At 51.4% G+C, this 21,535-nt stretch overlaps 1 protein-coding gene across 6 annotated transcripts in view; it reads right to left on the bottom strand.

The window, feature by feature from the left end:
* The window catches only part of Ccdc187 (coiled-coil domain containing 187), a 56,711-nt gene extending 35,478 nt beyond the window's left edge, over nt 1–21,233 (bottom strand). Inside the window, exons 1-8 of one of the 6 annotated variants that reach the window (XM_039106125.2) lie at nt 21,086–21,200; nt 17,436–17,607; nt 14,050–14,558; nt 10,265–10,363; nt 8,643–8,735; nt 2,767–2,883; nt 1,160–2,289; nt 612–706 (exon numbers count right to left, since the gene is read on the bottom strand). In XM_039106125.2, coding sequence (XP_038962053.1) covers nt 612–706; nt 1,160–2,289; nt 2,767–2,883; nt 8,643–8,735; nt 10,265–10,363; nt 14,050–14,434 — 1,919 coding nt within the window. In that variant the 5' untranslated portion in view covers nt 14,435–14,558; nt 17,436–17,607; nt 21,086–21,200. Of the gene's footprint in view, nt 1–611; nt 707–1,159; nt 2,290–2,766; nt 2,884–8,642; nt 8,736–10,264; nt 10,364–14,049; nt 14,559–14,927; nt 15,335–17,435; nt 17,608–19,049; nt 19,212–21,081 lie in introns of those variants that run through there. The other 5 variants (XM_063285235.1, XM_039106127.2, XM_039106126.2 and 2 more) reach the window with 5 other exon arrangements.
* Nucleotides 21,234–21,535: the final 302 nt, after the last annotated feature.

The following is a 21,535-nucleotide window of genomic DNA, read 5'->3' on the forward strand; positions in this document are numbered from 1 at the left end:
AGGAAGGAACCTAGAAACCTGGGGACATATTCACGCCTGCAAGGGGTTCTCCAAAGACAAGTATGCCATCCTCAGAGACCCTTAGAGGGTCCCCAAGAAGTGAGGCCCTTGCAGAAAAAGAGCAACTTCCCACGGCGACAGTAAACTTCAAAACACGGGCCAAGAAAAGGACAGTATCACATTTCTATCCAGCAAGCCGAAGGACCCAATGAGACACCCTGACTCAAATCCCCAAGGTAGCTATTTCACCAGAACCAGTATCTGAGATCAGCCCGGGCCTATATGCAGTGACATTCTCTCTCACCTCAGCAAAACACCATAGTGTCTCTCCTCTGTAAGCACTGGAGTGCCATGACCAGTAGAAAAGGATGACCCCGGGCTGGGGATTTAGCTCAGTGGTAGAGCACTTACCTAGGAAGTGCAAGGCCCTGGGTTCGGTCCTCAGCTCCGAAAAAAAGAACCAAAAAAAAAAAAAAAAAAAAAAAAAGAAAGAAAGAAAAGGATGACCCCAAGGACCCACTGTCACGGGCAATGTCAGAGTTCCTCCCCCTACCCCCACCCTGACATCCTATATTTTGGCCCAGGAAGAGCATCCCTGCCTCCGCACCCACCTGTCTGGAGCCTCTTGGTCCCCAAGCACCATGCCAGATGTCACTTTGCTCCACTTCCGCATTGGAGATCCCAGGTTCCCAGGGGCTTCCGTGCCCTAAAGCAGAGAAGATTCCCAAGTCCCACAGCCACATTTCAGTTCAGAGCTGGACTCCAGCTCCCACCAAGGGCTTCAGGCTAGACTCTCAGAGCATTTCAAAGAATTAGGGGTGAGGAGGCAAACGGGTCCCCTTAGCCCCATCTGCCTGTGCAGACAGTGTGCCAGGACTCCCCCAAAGAGCCAAAGAGGAACCAAGTTCAGCTAGAACATTCCCCAACACTGTCACCACTCCAGTCACGGCCAAGGTCCCCTGCTTATCATCTTTGCCCTAGCACGGTCTCTGTCTCAAGTAAATGCCTGAAGCTGCCCAGAGCCAATGCTATCTCTACCCCTGGGTCCACTGGCACCCGGCCACCCATATGTGGGTGGACAGTAGGCAGCCAGGTGTAGCACAGAGCCTCAGGCTCAAAGACTTGCTGGTCCCCTTCTTGTCACCCATCCAGCACATACCCCAGAATGTATGGGAACAAAGGTGACAATGCCAGGACTTCTCTGGGAGACCACAGGGATGGCCTTGACACTGACAGCCTCTCGCTGCTTCCGGTACACCTCCTGCAGCCTCTGGTTCCGCAGCTCCAGGGTGTGTGCAGCCAAGGCCTTCTGCTCCATGGACTGCTGCCGTCGGTCCTGCACCTTCTGACGCACGAAGTCACCCAAGGACTCAGTACTATGTGGCTGGCCGAGAGACCCCCATGACCTTGGACAGGGTATGTCCTGTTCCTCTGAGGGTTTACTCTGAGGAAAGTCTTGGGCAGGCTCTGGCCAAGCTGCCTTGACTTTTGAGGAAGGAGGGACAGCACTTTTGCTCTTGCTGTAGGGACTGGACCTCTGCACATAAGAATTACTCCAGGAATCCTGGAGAGCGGAATGTGGCCTACTCAGACTGGGTTCAAAAACCTCCCAATCTTTACAAGTAGAGTAAGCTTGGCCAGCCAGGGCACTCCAGGGCCGCTGTGAGAAGGGGCTTCGCTTTTGAAGGGGGCTCCCAGGCCTCCGGACGGAGGTGTCCTGGCCCTGAGCTTTTCTGGCCCTCTGTGGGTAACTCTGCCAAGCCAGGGCACTCCAGGGCCGCTGTGAGAAGGGGGTTGGTTTTCCCCGGGTGCTCCCAGGTCTCAGGAAAGAGGTGTCTTGGCCTTGTGCTGTCCAGGCCCTCTGTGGACAAGACTCTTGCTCAGCCAAAGTGTTCTTCCAGTGTTGTTGACTGTGCAAGTTTCCAGCTCTGCCCAAGGAGAAGCGCTTCCCTTCTGTAACTGTCCAAGCAGCCTTTGAGAAGGAGCCCTGGGTGTCCTGGGTGCTTCGGGGTCCCTGGTGCCTCTTCCCTGCCAGGTTCTGTGGCTTTGGTTTTGATGGCGAGAGCTTCCTGGCCGCTCTGGGGCTCCTGGCAAGCTCCAGACCAGCCTGGATTTGCTGGCGCAGGTCTTGCAGGGTCTCCATGGCACCTTGGATAGTTGTTGACTGGTCATGGAAAGCCAGGCTGGGTGTATGCTTGGAAACCTGCTGGTCATTGTGGGCAGATGTGGGTTTACACAACCAGGTGTGGGCAGCAGAGGCCCCAACAGCTGCTGCTTTCCTGTCAGAGCCTGCAAAGACAGTCAGTGGAGGAGTGTTGGGGGTCTGTGGTCTGGAGGAAAGAACAGACCTGTTCCTCCATTCAGGGGACATCATGGGGTGACTAGGGAGGCCATGGCCTCAGCCCCGCAAATGTCCTCTCAGCCTCAGCCCTCATGATCAGCACACGAAGGGGAGCAGGGACTGCTTTTGAGTGAGTACCTGCTCCATGTGTGTTAATGGGATGCACATGGAGGGGTGGCCACCACAGGAGTGGCCGTTCCTTCCCATCTGCTCTCCTCACCAAAGATCTGCAGTAGTCCATCTGCTCCCAAAGCTGAGAAGAGCCTCTCTCTTCAGGTTTGTAAAGAGAATTACTCTCAAATTTCCGTCTCCGAGGGAAATCTCAAGAGAGGATACCCACCCTCCAGAGCAACAAAGGAATCTCCTCTGTACCCACCCACTAATGCCAGAGCAAAGCACCAGGCCAAGGCCAAGGCGTGAGGTACCTAATTCCGTGGCAGGGGCCTTGCTCTGGAGCCGGGAGAAGGTAGGAGGGGGCCCAAGCAACCGCCTCACAAGGTCTTGTCCTTTTCGCCAGGCGTACACACCAGCCAACTCAGAATCTTAAATAGAAAACACACAGCAGGACTCGTGGCTCTGAGAACACTGGGTTCACACCAGTCCTGGAGATAGCTTGGCAGACCCTGCAAGGGCCCACAGGGAAACCCCTCATATCCGAACCCCTGGGGGAACACTAGCCAGCATGGCTGACGTACATCTCAGTGTGATGGTGAACCCCCAGGATTCTGCTCAGTAGAGGGTATATAAAACCTCTCCCCTAACAGGTCTACCTGCAGGCCACCCAACACCAGCCCAGGCTTGACCAGGAACAATGACAAGACCACAGCCCCAGATGACACTTGCATCTGGCCATACGGGCTGACACCAGGGTCACCACAGCCAGCAACGTGATGAGCGCACGCCTCAGCAGAGAGGTTAATGTGCTGTGAAGCTGGTTAGAGTCACAGCAGTGGGATCAGGATCAGAGACAAGTGTAGACCGCCTAACGTCCAGGAATAAATGGCCAGCACAGCCAAGCTCCTCTTAACACACACCGCACGTGGTAAACAGGCTTGTTCCAGGTTTCACTTCATCATCTCGAACTGCATCCAATGCCATTACTGACTGGCCATCGTGACAACCCCAGTCACAAAGCCCCACAAAGGCAGGAGGCAGGCCTTACTCACACTCACACTCACACTCACATTCTCGTGTGTTCACACGGCTCACTCTTACACACTCACAAGCTATGATGTCCAGTTCCACACGAACCCACATACACTCATAGGCTCACATAGGTTCTCACACTCTACAGACGCCTGTGTAAAAAAGCTGTGAACTGACCGGGCAATGGTGGCACACGCCTTTAATCCCAGCACTCAGGAGGCAGAGGCAGGCGGATCTCTCTGAGAATTTGGGGCCAGCTTGGTCTTACACAGCAACCCTGTCTCAAAAACCAAACCAAACCAAACCAACAATCTGTGGACGTACTATAAACCAGGATGTGGTAGAGAACAGGATGTTCATCCCACAGAGAAAACGTGGCCATTCCAGGGCATTCCCACCAGCCTTTGCCTTCAGGTACATTCGCTTACAATTTATGCAATTCCTTCTAGAAGGCTACCTTGTAGGATAAACGCTCTGCACTCCGTCCCATCCACAGTTCCCAGTGCTCTTCCACAATGCTCACGCACAGATTTGCATATCCACGTGTCCACATGTTCACTCACACTCACTCATACACACAGGCTCTTATATATCCACATACTCACAAGCTTCCGCACGGGCTCACATACATTTGCATGTGCTTGTTCACATTAGCACACATGCTAGCACACGCATGTGCTCACAGAAGTGCCCTCTCATACACAAGCACACACTCAAAAGCACACAGGCAACCATATATAAATGCTTGCCACACTCACATGCACATCCACACACAGGCTCCCACACAAACACGGTCACAGGCACAGACATACCACTGTGTCCAGTCTGCTCTTCAAACCTGAGATTACATCTGGTGATCTCCCAGTCACTCTGCCCACATCCCTGCTCCAGGCTGGGATCACCCATGTAGACTAAGCCAAGACTTGTCCTCTGCCCTATGGGCAGCACGTCATATGTTAGACCATCCAGAGCACGACCCCTGCGGGCAGCCTACCTGAGTCAACCCCTTCTCCTCACTCCTCTCTCCTCCCTCCCCAGACCTGACAGTTGTGAATTAAATAGCAATCTGCCTAGTATAGAAAATCAAGCCCCTGGGGACTGGAGAGACGGCTCAACGGCTCAACGGTTAAGAGGTACTGGCTGCTCTTCCAGAGTCCTGGCTTTGATCCCACCACCCACAGAGCAGCTCACAATGCCTGCAACTGCAGTCCCTAAGAATTTGACTGTCTCTTCTGGCCTCCTCAGGCACCAGTCATGCAAATGTAAGCAGATACCCACACACAAAAAAACTTAAAAATAAATATTTTTAAAATTTTAAAACATTCTGAAAAATAGTTAAATCATGATAGTTGTAAAATATTCACCTCTCCAGGTCAAAGAAAAACAAAGCCCTATGCTGAATAGTCTGAAGAAACTCTGCTTCTGGGGTGAGCTGCTCCAAGTCACCTTAAACTACCTTTCCTGGGAAGAAGACGGCAGCCAGGCACTCTATGGGAACAGCTGCTTCTCTATTTTTTTTTTTGTTTGTTTGTTTGGTTGGTTGGTTTTGTTGTTGTTTTTAGACAGGGTTTCTCTGTAGCCCTGGCTGACCTGGTACTCTCTCTGTAAACCAGTCTGGCCCCAAACTCACAGAGATCCTCCTGCCTCTGCCTCCCAAGTGCTGGGATCAAAGGTGTGCACCACCACTGCCTGGCTTGAGCACCAACTTCTTAAACTGTAGGTCTTGATCCCATTAGGGGCTTTATAATTGAATGTGGTGGCAGAAAAAAGACAATGGTAAAAAAACATGGCAAAAACTCCCGGAATAGAAAACAAACTGCTAGCTGTGGTCAATATAAGCAAACGCTGCATGAAGACGTCTGCCAGCGCTCACCCATGTAACATCACAAGGATTCACAGCCACCTCAGGTCTGAGCACTGTACACGCCATCACACCACACAGCTCCAACACACACAGCCTCAAACACCTCAGCCAGACTGCGGATCAGCGCATGTCGTGAACTGCCATGAGTTTACAGACATGCTGGTCTTCGAAAAACATTTCTATCTTCCTGTGAGCATGCCTCAGTATGGAAGTCTCAAATCAGTCCACTTGGACTAGATTGCACTCGAGCGTTTGATTTTTAAAACTGCTCTTTGAGTTGCTGGCTTCAATTTCACTTAAAAGAATTCTTATGGGGCTGGAGAGATGGCTCAGTGGTTAGGAGCACTGACTGCTCTTCCAGAGGTCCTGAGTTCACATCCCAGCAGCCACACATGGTGATTCATGTGTGACCTGTAATGGCAGTCTAGGAGTTACCTACCCTCTTCTAGCTTCACAGGCATCTGGCATATATATATATATATATATACATATATATATATATATATATATGTATGTATGTATATATATATATATGGTGCATATGCACACAAGCAGGTAAAACACTCAAGTAAAATAAACTTTAAAAAAAACCCTAACAAGTGGACTTTGGCAAGGGATTAGGACAGAGTTTCCAACAGTTTCTGAAATAGCCATGAACACACTCCTGACACATCAATCAACTCTGAAAAAATTTGAGGATGCTTTTGCACCCTACAGTATCAAATAATCAGGAAGGATTTAATCCTTTATGCAAAACATGCAAATAAGCACGCATCCATTAGTATGCAAATGTGCTTTGTTTTAGGAGACAGTTGCATCACTGAACCGGAGACAGTTTAAGACACTCCCCAGAAGAACAGGAGCCCAGGCCAAGAAAGGTCAACATTGGAGCCTCATGGTTCCAGACCTAAGGCTAAGCCCAGTTGCTGTTCATCAGATCCGGCTGTAGGGCGAGTGCCTAGACTTTCCCATGTATAAGAGAGGGAGGGAATGTGCCTAGCAGTGCCTCCTGACAGCCAAAGACAGCTGCTGCCTTCACAGGCAAGGTGGGTACACAAGTGAATTCTGGAGTCTGGGGTGAGGTTGGTTGGCTGTACTGGCCACATCCAGGTCACAGCGGGGATGAGGACGAGGACAAGGACTAGGACAAGGACGAGGATGAGGGTGAGGGTGAGGGTGAGGGTGAGGGTGAGGGTGAGGACGAGCTTCCTGAGCATCTCAGCCCTGCCCTGTGGTGATGCATCGAGCTGACTGTGCTCTCCCAGGCACTGGGCCAGAGGCACCATGTAGGTAGGATGGCCCCACCGGCCCCCCGCACAGCCATCCAGCCTCCCCATTAGCCCACCAGAGGAGTCCTGGTCGATAAATGGGTCCTGATGGACACATTTTTTTCTCCTGCTGAACAGTTTAATGGCAATTAATTTTTTTATGGGAGGATTTTTAATCTGTGGAAATGGATGGAGTCCCTGAGTGCCCTGTCAAAGCTCCAGGCCGACCTAATCTATGATAAAAAATGCAAAGTGAGGTGATATAATCTGAAATTAAATATCGGGCTTCATTTTCCTTTGGCCCGGATGGATGAATATTTTATAACTATTGTGATTTAATTTTTTGTTAACTACAGCAAATTTCTAATTCATCCAATTCCCAAGTCCTGTAGTTCTGACCCCTGAACCCAAACTCATCTCTCCTTAGCCCAGCTGTGGCTTCGTCACTGACAGAAACTAATGGTCACTACCATCAGGGTGACACGGTGACTGCGATGATGAATGCAGCTGGTGGCGCGCCCTCTGACCCCGTGTCAGGCAGACAGCAGGTCATTTTTCAAGCAAGCCATTAAAACAAAACAGCAGGAAGCTGGGGATGAGGGAGACGATGGTGCGGATGGTGCGGACGCCAGCTACATCTTACGTATGTTCACGAAACCTTCCAGAATCTTCTTGTGGTTTTGCTAGCTCTGTCTTGGATTCCAGAGGTATTTGCCCTTCCCGACCTGTTTTACCTCTGGCCAGCTGGAAGAGTCATGTACACCCTCCATAGTGTGCGCTAGGCAAAGACTCATTACTCTAGAAGACGGAGATTGCTTGGGAGCAGAGAGGACAGGACACTGAACAGAAATGAAGGTGAGGTTGTGCACAGAACACATGCTACCCATGCTGGTAGGTCCAGAATGGTAACCTCATGGGGTGAGGAAACTGAGGCGGAGAGATATGCTTAGTCCTGCCAAACTGACAACCACCCCACTGGGTAGTGATCTCCCCACCTGGGAAGTCTTAATGAACACTGGGCTGGAGCGGGGGGCCTCGGCAAGAGCTCAGGCATGGCCTCGGAATATACCTGGTGCTCTAGAGCCAGATGGGTCAGGCCCAGCCCAGGTCTTTACCTTTGTGGTGAGCAGGCTGCCAAGCCTCCCTGGGTCTCAGTTCCCACATTTAGAGAATGGGAGCCAACTTACCTCACTCCCAACATACCTCAAAGACATTCTAGACTCTGCTTGACTCTCTCCCAACAATCTCAAAATGCTCACACCAAGCCTTTCTTTGGGGTCCATGGATACAGCTAGATGACGGGACCCCTTTGGTTGCCCCCACATGCTGTAGAAGCAGCAGTCTGCATAGTGACTGAGAGTCTGGGATTCTATAAGGATCCAACCTCAGGAAAGGGGCTATCCTAGATCAAAGCTTACCACACACACACACATGCACACACACACACACACACACGCGCGCGCACACACACACGCACACACACACACACACACACACACACAGGGTTACTAACTAGATCACATGAAGACTTGCCATAAAACTGACAACCACATGGGTCAGGGTGGAGCGCTTGTAGGCAGCTCATGGTGCTACCGAGACATAGGTACCACCAAGCACGCTTCCCCCTGTAGTCCTGGATCCCAAATCAGGAAGGCACACTCTCTTCCAGGCTACCTGGAAGGGCAGCAAAGCAGCAACACATCTCTGACAAGAAGAAAGGCAAGGGTGCCACTTTACTCAGTCTTCCCAGCATGCCACTGTTCTGGAGACCAATGGGCTGAGAACATTAGGAGTGTGGCCAATGTCTTTATGTCATTTCAGTCTGCAGGGGCACAAGACATCACTTGGGGAGCTGTGGACTACCACTTCATGGCAAGGAACCTTCAGATCCCAGAGTCCCAAGCTCCTTGCATATGGCAAAGCAGGTAGCCCTTGGAAGCCAATGTCCCCAGCACGGAATCCAGAGCAATGTATCTTAACAGCTAGAATCACAGACTCTGGGGTCTGAAGTAGCAAACCTTACCTCTGCCTTTGGTAGTTCTGCGAAGGATAGATGACTTAGAGATCTCTCTTTTGCAAGAAATATTTTTGACCTTTTTGATGTTTGTCCTTGAATCTGACAGGAGAAATGGAGAGGGAGGGAGGGAGGGAACCTTAATCAGACAATATTTTGCAAGTAGGCAATATACTCAAGACATTAGGACCTGGGTTTGCATTTGCTGAGCAAAAGAATGACTGAATGGGCCAAGCCCCAAGGGAATCCAAGGGTAGCTACTTTGCCCTGGACGTAGCTCCCACCAGGGAAGGAAGATGGGGGCTGGAACTAAAGGGTCCAGTCTCTAACAAGCATGATGACAACACTCTGATGGGGGAGCCCCTTCAATATCCCTCAGCAAGTTCAGTGGCCAACTAGGGTCGAATCTTCTGTTTGGGAGGCTAAAGTAGGAAAATAGAGAGTTCAAGGTCAGCCTGAGTTGTGTAGTGAGGTCGTGACTAAAAAGGAAAGAAGAGGAACAAGAGAAAAGGAAAAAGCAGAGTGATAGAGAATCAGAGGCAGGAGGACATGTTCTGTGGGACTCCAATCATGTGACATTCCCAGCATCGTCAGATCCACAGAGACAGGAAGTAGAATTGTGGGTACAAGGCTTTCTTGCTTATTATCCTATCCTGCTTCCAGAGGAATGGGGAAGAAAGTGTGCCACCCAAGAGCTGGGGACCAATGGGCCTGGGAGGGCAGTGTATTCTGCATTCTGAACTTGACCTGTGGCCCAGGAGCCATGCTTGTGGTGCGAAAGGGATGATGGCTTAACAGACAAGCTGAAAAGACAGGATCTCATGGAAGGCAGAAGAGAAGACGGCTCAAGAAGGTCCTGCCCAGCCTGCCCATCAGCCAGCTTGGGCTCCCGCCTACATCCGCCATTGGTTCATGATCACAAGGCAGGGCATGCTCCTGTTGTCTGCTGTCCAGTAGGTGTCAACTGGAGTACTGAGCAGCTTTCACACCTTGCTAGGGACCTGCTCCTTCCAGAAGAAACTCTCCTATTCCCAAAGTGCTGAGGGTCTCCATGATCTGGGGAAGTCCCAAAGCACCTGTGTCCCCATGCTTCCCCTCCCCTCCCTTGCATCTCTGAACCCTCCTATGGGCACAGCCCGAGACTCTAATGTGCGGTCTAACCAGCAACACGTGAGCCCAACATCCTTACAGGGCAGAGGCTCCTGCTGTCTCTCTATGCCCCTTTACTGCTGACCAGGAGAATGACCAAGACCATGGCTGTCACTACCTAAGAGTCTTCTGACTGCGCCCATCACTCAGCAGCCCCGGGGCCAGTCAAGGGTGTCTTGAGTGCTGCCTTCCATCTACAACATGGAACAATGAGCCTCAGTTCTGTCAGGGGATAGAGGTGTGAGTTCAGAACAGGCCTGGCATACAAGGATGTGGGAAGGGCCTGGGCCTGGGCTTCTCTACACAGATGTCTGCCAGGAGAAGGCCCTGCTTTGCACTCCTACTTTGATTTCTTCTCCTGAGAAGCAGAGCATGAAAATACAGGATCCTAGGAAAGCCCTGCATGACCCCTTCCTAGCCAGGGTCCTTTTTGACCCATAAGTGTCCTTATCAGTATCAGGGTCCAACCTGGAACCACTCACCTAAAATACGATGCTGGGGAAACTTTGAGAGTTCCCGTCTCAAGCCGAGAGATGCCCTGTCTTTGCCTCTGTGCTCAGCCGTACGAAGGATGCCTGGTCCTGGAGACAAATCAAACAAAAGAAGAGACGAATGCATAGTGAAATAATTTCCAGAAGGGAGTTCCAGTTTAGAGCCCTCGGAAGCCCTCTAAGTGTTTTCCTGCTCAACACCTCAAGTCAGAAAACACATCTCAAAAGGCCATCTGAACACATCGCATTGTGCTTAAAGCCACACATTGTTCTTATCAAAACCAGCACAAACATCTTGTTCAGTCCAACTACAAGCAAAGACATCTCACATCTTTCTCCTTTGTATATACAGTCTAGGATCCAGGCCCAGGGAATGATGCCATTCATACTGGGCACCTCAATCAATGTACTCAAGATAATTCTGGAGCCAACAAGGTAACTCAGCAAGTAAAACCACATGGCCATGTAAGCTTGGTGACCTGAGTTAAATCCCTGGAGCCCACAGGAAAATGGAAGGAGAGAACCAATGTTACAAATGTTGCCCTCTGACGTCCACTTGTGATGGCACAGATGCTCATCACACACACACACACACACACACACACACACACACACACACAGAGAGAGAGAGAGAGAGAGAGAGAGAGAGAGAGAGAGAGAGAGAGAGAGAGAGATTTTTTTAAAGGGTCATTTCCGATAGGCCTGTCGCACAGGTCATTCCACATCTCATCAAACTGACAGGTGAGATTAGCCACAGCCATCCCATGAGGTTAGTGGGTGACTGGGTGACTTTGGTGACTTTGGCATAAGCCAAGAAGGCCAGAGTACTGATAGCAGTGCGGGCGGTAGAGCCTAAACTCTTAAGGATTTAGGTTCTGCAAGGAGTTGGACATGAGGCCTCATGTACTGATGGCAGCAGAGAACTTCTCTGCATTTTGTCTCCACTCGGAAACTGCGTATGAGGCTGAGTTCAAAGGTGGTAGCTTATTCAACTTCCCAGAAGAAATTCCAAGGCAATCCGGTGTTCAGGGTGCAGTATGGGTACTGCTGGCTTTTGGTCAGGTTTACAGTGAAAATCAGAAGCAAGAAGCAGAGGATGTGTAAAGTCTCAGTTTGGCCAGAAAAGAGCCACCAGGGAAGGTGGATGCAAGGATGATCTGGGCAAAGAGGAATTTCAGGATAGAGCTGCTGGGGCACCCTGCTTGCAGAGGGACACCTACAAAGCTGTTTCCACGGTTTCACTTCATTGTCGTCCATCATCCAGGCACTCAAAGGCCACTGCAGCCAGCCAAAGTCCAATTGGACCCACTTACTGCTAAGCAGACCTCAGCACGGTCGGCATTTTTTAAAGGCATATAGAACACAGAGATAACGCACTTGTGGAGGCTCCTGCTGAAATTTCAAAGGAAAGTCTTGGAGATCAAACCCCCCACATAGATTGCCCGTGGAAGGATGAGTCTGACGCTCTGAAGGTGGAGGGTAAGCTGCAAAGACGACCCTGGGAACTTAGAGGTTCCAGGGCAGTGGACTTGCTGTGGGAAGCCACGGGTAGCGAATACAGCCAGCCCAGAAGAGAAGACAAGGGGCTGCGGCAAGAAAGGCTTCAAAGTGGGGTTTCACAAGCCCCTGGAAGCTCACATCATGTTCCTATGCAACCAAGGACATAACCCTACACACGAGCGGAGGCTGGGCACGTGGCTCACTGATGAAGCGCATTTTCACATTGGCCGTTCCTGCAGAAGATACTGGTTCGATTCCCACCTCACATGCCAGGCAGTTCACTTGCCATTAACTCCAGATGCGGGGACTCCCAAGCCCTCTTCTGGCCTCCACGCAGGCATGCATTCAAAGTTTTAATCTGTGGGATGTAATGATTTCCCTGATGGTTTGAACCCCTGGTTGGACGAATACCTCCTTGATGTTTCTCTGTTCTCTTTTGAAATGGGTATGTTCGGCCCTTAGCACTGTATCTCGGAAACGCTTTTTGCCTTGCGTCTCTGAGGAGAGCATGAGTGGATCTTTCAGCAATTCCAAAGTCTCTGAGCTTCTTGAAGATGAGCTAAGTAGATTTTGCACCAAGACAAGCCTCCGAGTCCAGGGCAAAATGGTATGGTTTTGACATGTGTGCTGAAGGCTTGATCCCAGATGTGACACGAGGTGACCAGAAACTAATTCTAGGAATGAGTTAGCCCTTTGATGGATTTCTAGCTGAATGGGCTAGGGGCGCCTGACGGGAGGAGGTGTGTCTTTGCAGGTAACATTTTATCCCTCGATTCTGCCTCTCTGTCTCTCTGCTTCCTGTTCACCGTGGGGTCTGCAGGTTGGCTCTGCCATGCCCTTAGTCTCACTGCAGGCCAAGTCAATGGAGCCAAGTGACCATGGCAGAATCCTCTGAGACATGAGCCAAAGAAAATCCTTCCTTTTCTAGGTTATTTTTCTCCAGCATTTTTGTAACTAACCCAAGGCCATACCTCAGAGAACTGGCCAGGGCAGTCTGCTGGGAAAAGGCACATAGAAGCCAGTGATGATTTTGTTTCCTCCCTGTAGTTATCCAAACTCTCCAAAAGGTGTTCTCCTTGAACGACAGTCACAGAACAAGTCCCATGGGATCCCATTTCTACGAGGTGCCCAGAGTCATCAAACCCATATGGACAGGAGGTAGAAGATGGGTGCAAGGGACTGGGGAGGGGAGGCTGCTGGGGTTGAGGGTGAAGGCCATTTAGAGAAGGGTAGTAGCAATGGCTGCATAGCAAGGACTGGCTGCCTGCAATGAACAGAACGTCTTTAAATGACAGAGACGGGACTAGTGAAATGGCTCAGCAGGTAAGGGCTTGATGCCAAGGCTCATGTCTTGAGTTTGATCCCCAGAACCCAAATGGGAAAAGGAGAGAAGCTGACTCCTGCAAGCTGTCCTCTGACTCCCACAACTGGGCTGCAGCAATGCTCTCCCCACACAGATACATATGTGCATAAGTAAATAAATAAATAAATAAATAAATAAATAAATAATAAGATGCATTTTTAAATGGTAGAGATGGCTAATTTTATGTTATGTATTTTACCACGGCTTTTTTCTTTAAGATTTATTTTATTTATTATATATATAAGTACACTGTAGCTGTCCTCAGATACACCAGAAGGGGGCATCAGATCCCATTACAGATGGTTGTGAGCCACCATGTGGTTGCTGGGAATTGAACTCATGACCTCTGGAAGAGCAGTTGGGTGCTCTTAACCACTGAGCCATCTCTCCAGCCCCTTACCATGGCTTTTAAAAAGTTGCTACTACCTTACGAAATGGACCGATTCCTCCTTAGAGAAATTCCTAGGCAGCTGCCTAGCTTCCAGCATTTTTGATGGGAAGCTCTTCAGGTATTTGTTTAACTGACACTCACCTTTGTCACTCCAGAAAACACAACCTATCTTGCTTGTGGGGTGGCAGGCAGACCTTCTAAATCCCACACTGGCTTTACCAGGTGCACCTGACATTATCCAGTCTTAAATAGACCCGAAGGCTTCGTGGACAAACAATAAGTCCCTTCTACAACTCCACAGGCTCTCTGGGACTCTGTCTTCCAAGGTTCCATCCCTCTCATCTCATTGACACCATGATGAATCTTCTTCACCCTAAACTCAGCTGAGAAGCCCCACCCCAAGCCACCCTGCTCCCCCAGTCCTCAAGCCCTTCCAGGAGCCTTATGAACATAACTTTACTACTTGCCCTCCATATTTCCCACTGCTGTGGCCCACACAAGCTGGGCAAAGTGGCCACTGACCTGGGAAAGCAGGCACAGGCAGAGCGTTTGTCACCCTGGGGGTCTTCCGCCGTAGCATTGCTGAGGAAGTCTTGCAGAGATATGAGACACTAGATGGGGCAGAGGTGCCCAGGGAGGCACAGCTACCCTGCCACTGTGCCTGGGCTCGGATTTTGTCCCTCAACTGCTCCAGACGAGGGTTACTCTTTCTGGGATGGCGTTGGGGCCCCAATACCAGGGGTGGTCTCTCCTTCCAGGGCCCATTGAAAAGTGTGCATGATTCATGCCCCCCTGAGGAGCCAGACAGTCTACCGGATGACACAGAGCTGTCCCCATTCCTGGTGTCCATGCATGCAGACCACGTGGGCAGGCTGCAGGCCTTCATGTAGGGGTCTACCTCCTTCATATAATCAGACAAGGCCACATGGGGAGCTGTTCCAGATGGATTCAGCTGCTGAGAAAGGAAAGGCCACCTCGGCGTTGTGGCCAGAAGGTTGTCCTTGGCTGTATATGGATGGAACGCTTCATCCCTTGGAGAGAGGGACAACACAGTCAGTCAGAGCACAGTATCTCAGATGGATGGAGTCCTATACTCCCCAACACCCCTTTCTCTCTGTTTCTACCTCACAGCCTAAGACAAGAGGGACCAGAAAATTCTCCCTCAGACACTAACCACAACCTTTTTAAGGTAGGTACCAGATCATTTCAATATATGCTTGAGAAAACTAAGGCTAGAGTAGCCAGGCCAAAACCAAAGGCACAAGCAAGTTTTGGCCAGGGACCCACACACTTGACCTCTGTACCCTCCTATTTCCCATGAACAAGCTGCCCCTGGGGAAAGGTAACCACAAGACTACTAGCATTACTAATGCTCTTGTCCTCATCCACACAAACACTACCTGTGCTTGGTGCTGTCCTTCTGACCAGCCATTCTCCCCATGGCCTTGAGGGAGTAGAGGCCTTCTGGCTGGTTGTCCCTGGAACAGTTCTGCAGGGTTCCCCTTGGGTGCATGAGTGGGGTTGTCATTGTAGCTGAGACAGGAGGGTACAGATGGCAAGCCATACCATTTGGGGCCTTGGGCCTAACAGTATAATCACATGGTAGTCTGTAGGTCTACTACACAGTGCCTGTCATGGACTGGCCACTGACTTGCTCTGGGTACTGTCCAGTGTGGGTCCACTGACCCTCAGGACAGTCATTGAAGGAGGGTAGGGACAATGAGTATTAGCCTTGGGTAAACAATGGCCATGGGATTTCATAGCCCAATGGCTGTGGGCTGCTTGTCATGGGATGGGAGAGAATTCCAGGTGGCCCATGACAGCATAATAACCCCGTGTCACTGAGTGATAGCCTGTGGCTTCAAGTCCTACTCATGGCTCTAGCTGGCAGCCAGCTGCCCCTGACACTCTAGGGAGCACACACTCAACAGAGACTTCTGGAAGTCAATATGATGGGAAGAATAGGGATTCTCTGGTCAGTAAGCCCTGTGGTCAGCACAGTTCAAAGGACAAAAGACTCGAATCTCAACTCTAAACAGGATAACCTTGGACACTAGAGACCACACTCCACCCTGAAGACTGTGAGCCCCTCATAAACCCTCTGCTGTCTTGCCTCCTCCATATCGGCTGGGAAGCAAAGGTAGGGACAGGATTAGAACCCTACCTAGTTTGGGGCTTTTCTTCCCAAACATTCCCAGAGAACAGAAGACTAGGCAGCATGAAGAAAACCCAAGACTTCATTTTTTTTTTCTTTTCCTTAATGGCACTGGAGATGGTTCACGGGGCTTGTATGTTAGGCGAGCCTCTTACCACTGAGCAAAGCATCATTCTTGAGACTGTTTCTAAAGGGTCTGATCTAGGGGAGTGGACACAAATCCCTGGAGACAGTAATCCAAGGACAGATTTCTTTTTTTTTTTTTTTTTTGGTTCTTTTTTTTCGGAGCTGGGGACCAAACCCAGGGCCTTGCGCTTCCTAGGTAAGCGCTCTACCACTGAGCTAAATCCCCAGCCCCTCAAGGACAGATTTCTTAAGTGTGAGAGGAGACTACTTTTATGTCACCAGCTCTTAGGCTCTTCCTCATAGCCAGGACATTCTGGTACAGAATAGGTAGGATCCAGAGTTAAGTTCCAGGACCCTGGACACATCTGGTGCCAGCTTTTCTATCCACTACTTTCCCCAAGATTGAGGGAGAAGAGACCTTCCAATTGGCTGCCCCTGGGGAGCTAGCTACCCTTAGGAAGTGGGTTCTGACTTTGCTGTGGGGCTGAGGATGTGGAGGGTGAGCTCGGCCACCTGGGGGCCCAGGTGGACCAGTCTTGGCAATAGTAACTGCATGGTTCTGCCTTGACTGCCCTGGCCTAGGTCAACCCTGCTGGGGCTCATGTACTCCCATGGTCCTGGAGCAGATCCCACTCACATGTCCCCTAATGTCATCAGTGTTCTCTGTAAGCAAACTACAGGGCAGTAACAAGTATATTCAGTTGTCTAGGAAACACATAGGCCTTCTAGACCCCCAGATATGCTCCTCCAAGGGCATGTACCTAGGACAAGACAGCCAGCTAAGATTATACCAGACTGCCGCATGCTAGCCCAAGTCAAGACATGAGGAAGCTACATCACCACACCCTAGGGTCTTCTGAGAGCTCTGCTTCAGACTTCCCGACTCCAGAGAGCCTCCCCAGAACAACCCTGGTAGCCTTTACTAGCCTGTCTCTCACCCTGCTGCCTGCAAGATAGGGTCAGCCCTGAGGTGCCAGGTGCTTCCTGTCTCCTTCAGCCTTGGCATACAACAGCTCAGTGAAGACTTCTGGCATGCCCTTTCTCACAGGTCAGGCTCCCAGGGCTGGGACCTTTGTTGTGAAACAGTCTCCTCCAAGATTGAAGAATTCCAAACTAAAGGGAGGCTCCTAAAACAAGGAGGCGAACAACTCAAAATAGCTTCAGGAAGTCCCTGAAATTGACCAGATTACTCAGTGGCCCAGAAGCAACAAAGACTGCCAAGAGTCACTGTCGGAGAAGCAAATCAGATTGAAACCAGAACAGCTTTCTGGGTGAAGCAAAAGCAGTCAGCAGCCTAAAGGAGTTTTAGACCAGAGAACACTCTCTGACCTGTTGCGCTGTCTGCAGACTGTGCAGTTGCTCCAGGTTCCCAGCTCTGTGAGCTGTCACCCACGCTGGGGCGGGCCTTGGTCATGCAGCTGTCTTTGAGCCATTTCTGCTCCTGTAAGGAACCCCTCACCCACATTCCTCTAACTGACCTCGATAAAACTCACTGGTTCACCAAGTTGAACTTTGGTGGTATCCCTACTTTGCTCTGTCATGAGCTCCCTATCTGGAGTGCGTAGACAAGTGTGTTGCAGCTCCCTGAGAAAAGTCTTGTCACACAAAGACCTTGAATGATGGTTACCTTTGGCACCAAGAAGCTGATGAGGTCCTGCTAATGTTCTCCTACCGGCAGAGGAACAGGGTGGTTCTAGGAAGAGGAGACAGCACTTCCTCACTGGCTACCAGCCCTGCTTCCCACCTACAGGAAGCTGCTTAGGGGCCAAGCTGTGTCCACCAACTGGGGCTTGACTTGTCTGGAAAAAAGCCGCACCATAAACACAACAGATTAGCCAGAACCAGTAGTGGCTGTCGCTTTGAACTGAGGTTTTTTTTTTTTTTTTTTTTTTTTTTTGGTTCTTTTTTTTCGGAGCTGGGGACTGAACCCAGGGCCTTGCGCTTCCTAGGTAAGCGCTCTACCACTGAGCTAAATCCCCAGCCCCTGAACTGAGTTATTAAAACATTCCTGATGAGCAGGAAGATAATACCCAGCATGCAAAGCAGCAGCATACCCTGCAGAGCGGCTCCCACACACCATGTCTACCTCCGCCATGCTTCGGGCTGGGAGTTCCTATCCTGTGTCTCCCAGGCCACCCTACAGGCTTGGCACCCCGCCCTTCCTGTCTCCTTCAGCCTTGGCATATACAACAGCTCAGTGAAGACTTCTGGCATGCCCTTTCTCACAGGTCAGGCTCACTGGACGCCTCAGTTGCAGCTCCAAATTGGAGCACAGGCTACCTCTGCTGTCCAGTCCACGACAGGACAAAATCTACAGACTTCCCACTTTGCCCTAGGACTGCCACAGCAGCTGGCACGACAGAACTCTGCACTGTGTCTGCTATAGGGTAGCTAGGAGCAAGGCTTCATGGCCTCTGGGCAGACCATAGCTCAGGAAAAAGAGCACACATGCCCCACACAAGCCAGGCCTGCACCTACTGCCAGCAGCACCTCAGCCAACCTGGAAACTCATTGCAAGGCTCTGGAGCTCTAAGCCCCTCAAGACCCTGCTCTCGGGCTCCTGACACTTACCAACCTACCATCCTCTGTGTCCATGGGTATAAAGTAGCAGTCACACATGTCCCCATTCATCCTGCCTCCTCCCTTGCCTCTCTTGGGAGGATAGTCCCTACCATCCTAGTGTGTGACTGGGGTCCCCACATTGATCCCACACTGGTGGTACCTGCCAGAGTCCCTCTGCCTTCCTCAAAGGTCAGGTCATCAGAGATGTGCACAGACTTGCAAGCTCTGGCCTGTCCCCTTCATAGCATTGACAGAGACCCCTGAAAGGCTGGGAATTATGTCAGTCACTGATGGCTTTGACCTTGTGTCATGTCTTGACATCCCTATAAAGCACGCTGACCAAAGGGACTAAGTCACATGTCTAAGGTCCCGGGCAGGGTCATATCCAGAATACCAAATCTTCTCTACAATTCACTACACCCCTGCAACCAGCAGCCACCTGGGGGTCCTTGGGACCGTGTAGAATTTCACCTCGCAGACAGCTTGCTATCAGGAAAGGGGTGGGAGGAAAAGCCATCAGAATGGTCATGTGTTGTCTGTGCAGCAGAAAGAGGGCTAGGTCGGTGACCTCAGGCAAGTTCATTCAGATCCTTGGGCCTAAGTCTGCTCCTTAGTAGAGTGGGAAGGGCTTAGCAGGGCTCCTGGGAGGTCAGAAGTGCATAGAGGACAAGGTGCTCACCTGGATGGGCTTGGAATTTTCATCTGTCTGTCTGTAGGTCTATCTGTCTGTGCATGCCATAGACAGAGCCCAGGCCACTGTCCAGGTCCTCCATGAACCCCCTAGGTACAGCTAGGAGTGACAGTTACTGGACAGTGTAGCTAAGAGGCACCTCCCTCTGCCCCCTCCAGGCTTCAGCCAAAAGTGTTTGCTCTGTTTAGGCTACAGTCTGGGTGGGCAGGTGGCAGCCTGTGGGGAGGGGCTTTCTTCTGGAAGCCTGCAATGACTCTAATTAGCCCCATTGTTTATTTCTCACCGCCTCCTCTCTGGCAAAGGCAAACCCCAGAGCAGGCTGGGGCAGTCAGTGAACCGTGAAGGGGAGCAGGGCACCACACCCACCACAGTGAAGGGCCCTGGAGCTGCACACCTCAGTGCACTCCACGGCAACAGTGATTCAGGCCTGGCGTCCTCACGTTGGCATGGCACCCAACCGCCAACAAGGCCTCCCAGACTGCAGCCTGATCAGCGCCTCTGCAGCTGCCAACCGTCCTACTCTGAACACACCATAAGACGAACGGCCAGGAAAAGGAGCAGAGTCTCTGGCTTCTAACAAAAGCACCCTGGTCTCCACAGGCCAAAGCAGGTCACAGCTGGGAATAACTGGCAGATGGCAGGGGCACCCTGGGTATAAAGCACAAATCTCTTCCATTACACACAGCATACACATCATGCACATAGCACAGAGAAACACACGAGTGCACGCGCGCGCACACACACACACACACACACACACACACAAACCTGCAACTCGGCCAGCCAGCTCTGTAGCTAGTGGTTTTGATTTGGGTGCACTTCTAAATCTCGTGAGCCTCTCTTTCTACCCCCACAGCCTATTCCAACTGTCTGCTCTCCACAGAAGCCAACCGATGCCTCGGGTGGATCTGAGCTCCAGGGAACAAAGGCTACACAGAGGTAGCAGATGCAAGTGTGCAAACACCAGACACAATAGAAGTGACTTGGGAAGGGTGGTACCACGCAGGGAGGCAGACACAAGTCCTGAAAGGATGGCACTGAAGCAGAGAAGTGGAGCGGACCAATGGCTGACTTCTCCTCAGAGGAGGTGGCAGGAAACGCAGACACAGATGCAAGGAGCCCCCCTCCAAGTCACCCCTACAGCCCAGCTCCTGCAAGCTCTTCCCTCTGCTAAGCAACCAAGAACTGTGACACAGCAGCCCAGTAAACCTTGGGAGACACTGTCCCTGCCCCACCAAGGTCCCCAGCACGACTGGGACCCACGCAGCCAGAGTGAAGGCAACTCCCAGCTCACTGCTAATGTGAGCCTAAACAGGAGGCAAAGGCCTGCCAGCTTTTCTATTGTCCCTCAGCCCCACCTTCCAACAACAGCAGTCCCTGCTGAATAGGCTCTGGTAATCCTCCTTACTGTGGACCACAGTTCTTCAGCAGGCCACCACCTGGGGCATTCAGACCCAGCCTGCAGAGCACCAGGCTCTGGCTCCTTACTGGAAGCCATGAGGAAAGCAGTGTTACCAAATTCATAAAAGGAAGAGCAGACAGCCGCCTCTATACAATCTCCTGGAAGCTGAAGCCCTCAGAGCTCTGCTCCTAGGACCTTGCAACATGCCAGCTCCTGCCCAGGAGCATCCATCTGAAAGGAGCCCGTGGGCACCCCTTCCTAAAGGGTTCAGAACAGGGGTCTGGTAAGCACCAGCTCTGAGTGTCCACAGCTGCCTTAGCCCTTAACACAGACACCCCTACTCCAGGGGCAAGGGCCATTCCAGCAGGCCTTTCAGCCAAATGGTAGTGCTGTAGCCCTCCAACAGACACTGCAGTCTAGGGCACACACAGGGAACTCCCAATGATGGGGGCCTGAGCCCAGTGGAGGGTAGCCTGAAGGACGGAGGGACTAACATTTTTCCTGTCCACCTCTGCTGCACCACCCTCTCCCATACTCTGCTTCTGGAACTTGCCCCTCCCCCCAGAGACTTGCAGAAGACTGGGCAAGGATGTGGTAGGACCCTCCCCAGGTACTCACTCACTGGAAGGGCAGCTGGTAGGCAATAGCCTAGGAACAGGAGGCTGGGTGGGTATCTAAGAACCCAGGGCTGGAGTCAGGGAGAGAGGCGGACTTGTACGAGGGTTGCCAGAGAAACCCTGACTCCTCCCCCCAATCCCTGCTTAGCACCTGGGAGGCTGAGTGCCAGGGGCCTTATCTGTGCAGCTGCCCCATGAGGGCTTGTAGGCAGAGTACAGCACTGAGAGGTTGACTTGAACGAGGGAGGGGTTGTGCACACACCTGAGGTACCTCCACCCTCTCTGCTCTCCTCCCCAAGGCTGTGGTGACTTATCTTCTGCCTGGTCCGGAGCTCTCCCCAGATCTCGATGCTGGGTCAGAGCGTGGCTGCTCCACAATGCCGGCTGCAGGCCTTCCCCTAGCTCCTGCCTCTGACAGCAGCAGCCTGGACACTTGAAAGCCTGCAGGATCCCAG

The sequence above is a fragment of the Rattus norvegicus genome, chromosome 3 (assembly GCF_036323735.1).
Source record: "Rattus norvegicus strain BN/NHsdMcwi chromosome 3, GRCr8, whole genome shotgun sequence".
Classification (NCBI taxonomy): Eukaryota; Metazoa; Chordata; class Mammalia; order Rodentia; family Muridae; genus Rattus; species Rattus norvegicus.